Genomic DNA, 8,374 nt, shown 5'->3' on the forward strand with positions numbered 1-8,374 from the left:
AGGTGGCCTGGCCTGTGCCACCTGTAACTCCAACCTCAGGAAACCCAATACCCTCTTCTGGATTGCATGTATTTACCTGGCATGTACGCACCCCATGCATAAATAACATAATCTTAAAAGTAAAAGTAGAAAAGAATGAACAGCTCCACTGTTGGTGCTGAGTCTGAGCCCACATGGCAACCCTAACTGTATGCCAGGCATTACACAGTTCTCCTCCATGCTCACCCAACTGAGGGAAATCTACCTTAAAAACCATGGCCTATGGCTGAAGAGGTGGCTCAGCGGTTAAGAGCACTGACTGCTCTTCCGGAGGTCCTGAGTTTAATTCCAACCACATGGTGGCTCACAACCATCTGTAATGGGATCTGATGCCCTCTTCTGGTGTGTCTGAAGACCGCTACAATGTACTCATATACATAAAAAAAATAAATCTAACAAAACAAACAAAAACAAAAAACCAAACCATGGGCTATTTCTGCAAAGTAAAATGTCATGAAGTAGAAGAAAATACATGGCCAGTCCAATTTAATATAAACCCACCAACACAAATGTGACTCTGTACCATCTGCCTCTAACCCTCTGTCAGCTAACCTCAGGGCCAGGGTCCAGTCTGTGTCTCCTCAAAGCCAAGGCCTACAGCTTTGATGGCTGTGGGTTCATAGGCAAAGCAGAGAGTCCCAAAGGAACTTACATAGAGGTGAAAATGCAGAAAGTGGGCCAGAACTCTGGGCGCCACATCAGGGAAGGTCGTCAGTAGAGTCTGGAGGTACGCCTCCAGGTCTTTCTCCCTCTTCTCTACCAAGCTTCTCGAGTTCTTCCCAATTATCTTTTTGGGTGGAAGTAGAGTTTTGTCAATTTTTCTCTCTGCAACAAGCTGTAAGAGAACACAAGCACATCAAGCACAGACCAAGAAGCCCTGCGTCTGTGTCAGATCCAGGTGGGCAGTCGTCAGTCGTATCTTCTGCAACCACTGCTGGGAGCAGGGCCGGGATTAGTGCTCCAACTAATGCATCTGGAATCTGGCCTCGGATCCAAGTAGTGCTGGAAATACTAATATAGTTCCAAGTGAGAAACTGCCATCTTTAGTCTTTGGGGATATTCAGATAAGTAGTGCTTAGGGTCCCTGAAGTTTGGAAATAAAAGGAGTTTGTATCTTTAAGACATGCTCACTATAAATGCCCCACAGAAAGCAGCTCTTTCTAAAAGCAAAGGGAAAATACAATTTCAATCTGTTATTAGAGAATAAAAATATATTTTGTGGGACAAGTTCAAACCTGTACCCTCTTCAGGAGACTGTCTTATATTCAAGGTGCATGGCAATTTTAAAATTTAAATTTAAATTTAAAATTTACATATTCTATCCTTAGACTGTCTCATACTAGGTTGCATTCCTAGCACCAACCAGTTCTTTTTGCTGCATCAAGGAACTGGTTTACTACAGCAAGTCACAGAGCTCATGAGAGGGTTTACCGGGTAAAGGAGCTGCCAAGTCTGATGACCTAAGTTCAATCCCTGGGGCCTCTATGGTGGAAAGAGAACCCTGCTCTCACAAACTGACCTCTACACATGAGCTGTGGTACATGTGCATCTTCCTCTCACTAGAACACACACACACACACACACACACACACACACACACTTGTTTTGTTTTGCTTTATAAGACAGGGTTCTGTGTAGCCCTGGAACTCGCTCTGTAGATGAGGCAGGCCTTAAACTCACAGAGATGCACATGCCTTTGCCTCCCAAGTGCTGCTAGGATTAAAGGTGTGTGTGGTAATAACCCCGGCCATAAAGAAATGTTTTTAAAACTTACAAGCAATAGATGTGGAGGCAGTTTTGCCCTAAAATTAACATGTGGCACAACGGAGACTTGGTCCACAAGCCCCACCCCTTGAGATACAGGTGCCAAGGTCTTCAGATTACCTTTTCATGTAGGTCATGAAAATCACTGTAACGGTGTTTGATTGTCCACTGATGGTTGCCATCGGTAACCTGGATGACATAAACCTAAAGGGAAAAAATGATTTTTCTTGTGACAAGAGAACCCCAACTCACAACAGCTGCAAGATACTCAGTCCCCACTCCCCAAAAAGCCAGAGTCAGGCATCCTTGCACACCCACTGTGCACCCAGCCTTCCTCAGCCTCCTTGACAGCCCTGTGAGGTCTGGAGAAGAGCTCTGGCTTCCATTATCAGGAAGGAATGGTATGGGTGACTAGCTCCACACACCTCCTTAGATTTTTTTTTTTACCTTCTGTCTCTATAACTCAAAACCCAACTTGTGCTATAGGCAAGGCTGCCCCTTCCAAGGGAGGCAGAGCAGAGCCCAGTGAGGCAGCACCAGTGTCTCTGCTATACATCTTTCCAGGAGCCCTAACTCCATCCTAGAAGCAAGGCCTTCAGTCAACTAGCTGTGGTTTTGACTTTGGTGGCTGAACCAGGAGGCAAGGCATCACCATGCTTCCAGGGGCAGCGGTGGCTCAATCAGCCTTTATAGAAGGCGATATAGCTCTGGTGGTTAATCGTCCACCAAAACCTGGGTTCAAAATCTGGCTATCCCATTTCCTGGGTGTGGCTGATGTGCCACTTATGTAAGTGACTGGGAACCTAAGCTCTCTCTGGGCCTCAATTCCTCCATTTTAAAACCTGGTGGGCCAAGTAAAGCAAGTAAGTGTAAAGGCCTAACATGGAACAGAAGATAGATATGTTAGTAACATCCCGTGCATCACACCCAGTGACAAATGAGGATGGTCAGCTTGGATCATCACCTTGCTCCTGACACTAAGGGGAAGGACAAAGGGCCTCTACTGACTGCAGCTAGTCCTAGGTGAGTGACCTCATCCCTTAACTAGATCAAGCCCCATGGTCCTAGCTTCCCTTCCTCGGCCTGGAGCACGGAGAGGTTAGTGGGAACAGTGAACGAGGCTGATTCCTGACCCCAGGAGCAGCCATTTCTCCAGGGCCGCCAGCCTGTTGCTCTAAAAGGAGCCGCTAGCCAGAATTCCACTGTGACGGCTTCTCTTCCTTGCAGCGGGGAGAAAGAACTAGATAGAGGAATCGCCCTCAGGATCGGGTATTAGGGTGGGAGCCAGTGGGGTGGGGCAAAGGCAGGCCCGAGGCCCTTACCTCTGTCCACCCTCCAGGGAACAAAGGACAAGGAGACGGGAGGTGCTCAGTGGGCCCCCACCACAGAACAAGTTTTCACCTGGCAGGCTGCCCACGAGGCTCTCGGGCCTAGCATCCAACCCTATGCAGGCCCAAAGGGCGTCTAACGCCATCACAGAAACTACCCTCCTTTTTTGTTGGCTTTCCCTTGTAGCCTACATACATTAGAAGCTCGTGTCCCTCTTCCCTAAGCCGTGACGTCCCCTAAGGTTTGCAGGCCCTGTACTTCGGCCCCGAGGTAACTTCTGTTTTCTGCACGGCTGGGATCCATTCCTTTCTCTCCAGACCCCGAGGGCTCATTTTTCCATCCATCCCCCCCCCCCCCCCCCCACACACACACACGCACGCACGTACACACACACACTTCGCAGGGCTGATCTGGACTGCGACTAGTGTTTGGTTGGTGGGGGTGGAGATCGGGATCTGCCGTCTCTCCTTCACCACCTGATGATCTCTGGCCCTGTCCCTTGGTCCCGTCGACCAGAGACCACCCTTTCCGCGTCCCCTTCCTCCCAGACTCCCCATGAAGGTCTCTTAGGCTGGCATTCTTCCTTGCCTGGAGGATCCAGAGGGCCTCCATCTCACCATCCCCTCCTCCCCCACCCTCTGATTCCTCCAACACAAGTCTTCTTTTCTGGTCGCGCACCCTTTCCCCAGCCCCCCTTCCCGCGCCCCGCCTAGATCCTCCTCCAGAACCTATGCGACCCGGCCCTTCCTCCGAATCCCCCATTTTTTCGGGCTCCCTCGTCGCTATCTCGCAGAACCTTCCACGCACTCATCGAATGTGCGACCCAGCCCCCCCCCCCTTCTCAAAGCCCCCGGGTCGAGAACTCCGGGTTCCAGGCGCTAAGCCCGATCTGGACGCCCGCGGCCCCCCCAGCACACCGTGTACGTGTCCACGAGCTCAGAACCCACGACGCGCGCCTCCTTGGCAGGCTCGGCCTCCCGCTCAGGGCCGAAGCTGAGTGTCGCAGCCGCCATGTTGCCGGCTCCACCGCTGCCGACGCCCGGCGCAGAGTGGCAGCAGCAGGGGGCGGGGTCAGCGTCCCACCGCCCCCCAGCCCCCGCTGCCCCCCGCCCGCGCCCGCGACGCCATCTTGGCCCCTCGGCCTGCTTGCGTCCTCGCCCCGCCCCCTGCCCGTAATTGACAGCACAACCAGTGGCACGCATGCGCAGCTCCTGCAGGCTTGCCCAATTTGCTTTCTGTATACCTGTGCGACGTTCTGTCCCCTCGGGCAGTTGTGGTCATTGCCCGCTGGGCTCATAGCAGGGAAGGGCAGAGGCCATGGGCCTTCGGAACTCTCTGAAGTCAGTCTGCTTCGCCTGGCCTCAGTTTCCAGAGGGGACATTAATAGGGTCTCGCCTGTCTGTTGGGTTCATTCCCTGTGTAGCAAGAGCATAATGAAGACGATAAGACGTGAGAGCTGGAGCAAGGACCAGAGTGACTTTCCGACACTTAGGGGGTTTGTTGTTACAAGTTCTGGTGGAGAATTGATTGTGGTGATTCTGCAGTGCTCAGCACCCCACGAGCTTTCCCCTGGCAGTGTGCTAGGTGGCACACTGGTGTGTTCTGGGAGAGCTTATATGCAGCGGACGTGTGGATGGATGGAAGAGATATGCGCTGTCCATCTGGTTTCCCAGATGACATCCTGCAAGAGCTCAAGGTGACAGACAGACTGGGCCTTGGACCATAGGGAAGACTTAGCTGGAGAAGAGATGACCCAACCGGAGGAGAAAGAGAGAGAATCCTGATAGACATAGGGTTCTTTAGGGACACTTGTTGACTCACAGAATGCAGCTGACTCAAACCCGAAGTGAACACTGATTGTTGTCCTTGAAAGATGAAAGGTTGAGGCATGGTAGATCCGGCTAAAGGGCTTCAGGCCAGCCTATTCTTTGTGGGCCAGTGACTTCTTCCATTACCAGTGTCATATTATACTCTGAACCTCGCATAGGAAGTGTTTCTTGGCAGGACTTACACTGCCAGCCTCTACTTCACATTTCCTGTGTGGGCCTGGGTGCTCATATTTGCATTCATTCAGGAAACTTTTTTTTCCTGAGGCTGTTGAGGTTGTGTGAGTGTGTGTGTGTGTGTGTGTGTGTGTGTGTGTATTGCATTTAGGTGTTTGCTCCCAAACCTGAAAACTTGAGTTCAGTCCTGGGTTCCTGGGAACCTAGGTAGCAGAGAGAGATAGATGACTCCTGCAAGTTGTCCTCTGACTTCCACATGCACTCATAAATAAAAGCAATAAATTCTTTTTTTCTTGAGACTTCCCTGGGGATGGGGTGGGGTCTGGGGAACAGATGGCAAGAGACCTGGTCCTTGCAGTCTTTCATAGCTCCTGGCCCTAGGCAGATGATACAGGGACTTTGGCCAGCCTGAGATTACAGGGACCAGGGAGGGGGTGGAGGATATTCCAGGCAGTGGTGGGCTGGGCTGGGAATGTAGCAGGAGGTGGAGGGAGGCAGGGCTATTTAAGCCCAGGCAGAGGGCTGGCTGGCTGGCAACCCCAGTAGCCTGTCCTGTGAGCTGCCGCCAGAATGGATGACATCTACAAAGCTGCGGTGAGAGATGAATCTTTAAGGGGTTAGAGTGGGTAGGTCCATTGGGGTTCCCTCAGCTAAGGATGGAGGGCAGGGGTACACTAGGGAAGTGATGGGGGACTCAAAAGGGTCCCCACACACCTGTAACCCAGCCCCTTGAGCTGACATTTGGGGGATGCAGAAAAGGTAGCAATTCAGGGTTTGTCAATGTGGCTAGAGGGTGTGGTCTCAGCTTTCAGCATCCTGTGTCTCCCTCTGTTTCTAACCTGTCACGTCTTGACTGTATTTGTGTTTTTATTCTTTAGACATCTTTTGGTCTTTCACAAGGTCTTTCCATCTCTGTTCCTTCCTCACTATGTCTCTGAGTCTTTGTCTCTCTGTGTGTCTCCAGGTCTGTGCCCCCCCCCCCAACCAAGCTTCCATTTCTCACAATCTGCTTCTTACATACTCAGATCTGCCTCCCTCCTCTAGCCCCTGAGCTGGATGAGGAGGCTCTAGATGGTGGGAGGAAATTGTGAGAGGGCTGGAGAACTTGAGTCCTGGGATGGGGAAGATGCTTTGAAGGTACAGGCCTGAGGAGAGGTAGGAAAGAAGGAACAGATTGTTGAAACCTCAGTCCCTGGCAGGCTCAGGGGTTAGGTAGGAGCTGAGGGTGATAAGAGTCAGGTTTAGAGAACAGTGACCCTAAGACTGTGCAATTTCCTGGGGACGCTGAGGGGCTTTTGATATACCTGCTTCAGGGACAAGAAAATCCTAGCAAACAGCTGTTCTCAGGAAATTCTCTCCCAACCCCCGGAATATGGCCCCACTTGTGAGCAGGGAAGGGCTGCAGCTGGTTCCTATGGTATCCTTGGCTATCTTGTAGGAGTCTGTGGAGCTGGAGTAGGGGGGTGGCCCTCCACCCAGTGCCCATACAAGGCCTGGCGGGGCTGGGGACTAATTTTGGCTCCTGAGGAAGCACCAGTAGGCCAGGGGGGCAGATAACACTGCCCCACCCCCTGCATACCAAAGTCCCCAGAACAATCACCAGGTTTAACTTTGTCCCCCTTTAAAAATAGCTCAGTGGCCACCCTGGTCAGGTTACAGTGGGTGGCTTTGCTCGCCCCCACATTCGTTTTATTGTCTCAACCTGAGGGACAGCTGTCTCTCAGGCCATGCAGCTTAAGTTTCATTAGGATGACATAAAGGACATGCAATGGTCAATGACTATTGTCACTCAGGACACCTTGTGCCTGCCTGTCACCTTGGCCCTAGCCCAGCCTCTGAGAAACCATCTGGGTCACCTTAGGGCTTTGGAGGCAGGAAAGGAGGACTGAGGACTTTGTAACCTGGGAATATATTCTCCTTCTGTTATCATTCTTCCCACATGTAGAATGGGGTCAGTCTCTAAGTCTGCTAAGGCCTGAGTTTGGGTCCTGAGGTCCTGAGTTCCCCTCTTCTCTCTAGGTAGAACAGTTGACAGAGGAGCAGAAGAATGGTAAGTGTCTCCCATTGAGGGGTCAGCAGGGCTTGGGGGGGCATAGAGGGGGGATGCCTTTCCAGGAATGAACCCCAGATTAGAGGCTATAATCTGAGGGTTCTCCTTGCTTTGACCTCAAAGAACTCTTGAAGGGAGGTGGACAATTTGCTGGTGGCCCCAGGGACCTGGATTCCTAGTGTCCTGGCTGCTGACCCAATCTTCTCACCCTCTGTTGGACCCAGAGTTCAAGGCTGCCTTTGATATCTTTGTCCTGGGTGCGGAGGACGGCTGCATCAGCACCAAGGAGCTGGGCAAGGTGATGAGGATGCTGGGCCAGAACCCCACACCTGAGGAGCTGCAGGAGATGATTGACGAAGTAGACGAGGATGGTGAGTCCCTTCACCCACTCCAGTCTCCACACGTGTTTGTAGCACCCTGGGTTCACTGGCCCAGGAGCTACCTCCCCTCCATATCTTCACCATCTCATCCAGAAACTTGGCAAGTAGCTCATACTGTGATCCCAAGAAGGCTGAGGTAGTAGATCTGCTGTGAGTTTGAAGTCAGTCTGATTGGGCCACATAGCTCTCTATGGTCCAGTCCATCTTGGACTGCAGAGCAAGGTTCTATCTCAAACAAGAGGAGTGGGCAAAGGAACACACTAGCCCTATAATGTGTGTGTGTGGGGGGCGGGGGGCAGGGATTGCTGGAATGCTAACTGTTCTTTCTCTGGCCCTGCTGCCTACCCACAGGCAGTGGCACAGTGGACTTCGATGAGTTCCTTGTCATGATGGTTCGGTGCATGAAGGATGACAGCAAAGGGAAGTCTGAGGAGGAGCTGTCGGATCTCTTCCGCATGTTTGACAAGTGAGGACTTGCTTGGCTTCTGACCCTGGCCCAAGCAGAGAGGAGAAGGGGTGGTTTCAGCTGGGCAGTGGTGGCACACACCTTTAATCCCAGCACTCGGGAGATAGAGGCAAGTGAATCTCTGAGTTTGAGGTCAACCTAGTCTACAGAGTGAGTTCCAGGACAGCCAGGGCTGCATAGAAAAAACCCTGTCTTGAAAAGAACAAAAGCAAAAACAAACAAGATAGAAAGATAGAAAGATAGAGAGAGCCGGGCGTGGTGGCGCACACCTTTAATCCCAGCACTCGGGAGGCAGAGGCAGGCGGATTTCTGAGTTCGAGGCCAGCCTGGTCTACAAAGTGAG

The 8,374-nt window shown here is 51.9% G+C and overlaps 2 protein-coding genes across 5 annotated transcripts in view; one reads left to right on the top strand and one right to left on the bottom strand.

The window, feature by feature from the left end:
• Nucleotides 1-4,245, bottom strand: part of Nisch (nischarin) — a 36,312-nt gene extending 32,067 nt beyond the window's left edge. For 3 of the 4 annotated variants that reach the window (XM_029468840.1, XM_029468841.1, XM_021182481.2), the window contains exons 1-3: nt 4,050-4,237; nt 1,924-2,007; nt 692-874 (exon numbers count right to left, since the gene is read on the bottom strand). In XM_029468840.1, coding sequence (XP_029324700.1) covers nt 692-874; nt 1,924-2,007; nt 4,050-4,145 — 363 coding nt within the window. In that variant the 5' untranslated portion in view covers nt 4,146-4,237. Of the gene's footprint in view, nt 1-691; nt 875-1,923; nt 2,008-4,049 lie in introns of all 4 variants that reach the window. The other variant, XM_029468842.1, reaches the window with a different exon arrangement.
• A 1,404-nt stretch (nt 4,246-5,649) lies between these two features.
• Nucleotides 5,650-8,374, top strand: part of Tnnc1 (troponin C1, slow skeletal and cardiac type) — a 3,670-nt gene continuing 945 nt past the window's right edge. Inside the window, exons 1-4 of the mRNA XM_029468732.1 lie at nt 5,650-5,729; nt 7,155-7,185; nt 7,410-7,556; nt 7,917-8,031. Coding sequence (XP_029324592.1) covers nt 5,706-5,729; nt 7,155-7,185; nt 7,410-7,556; nt 7,917-8,031 — 317 coding nt within the window. The 5' untranslated portion in view covers nt 5,650-5,705. The remainder of the gene's footprint in view (nt 5,730-7,154; nt 7,186-7,409; nt 7,557-7,916; nt 8,032-8,374) is intronic.

This window comes from Mus caroli, chromosome 14 (assembly GCF_900094665.2).
Source record: "Mus caroli chromosome 14, CAROLI_EIJ_v1.1, whole genome shotgun sequence".
Classification (NCBI taxonomy): domain Eukaryota; kingdom Metazoa; phylum Chordata; class Mammalia; order Rodentia; family Muridae; genus Mus; species Mus caroli.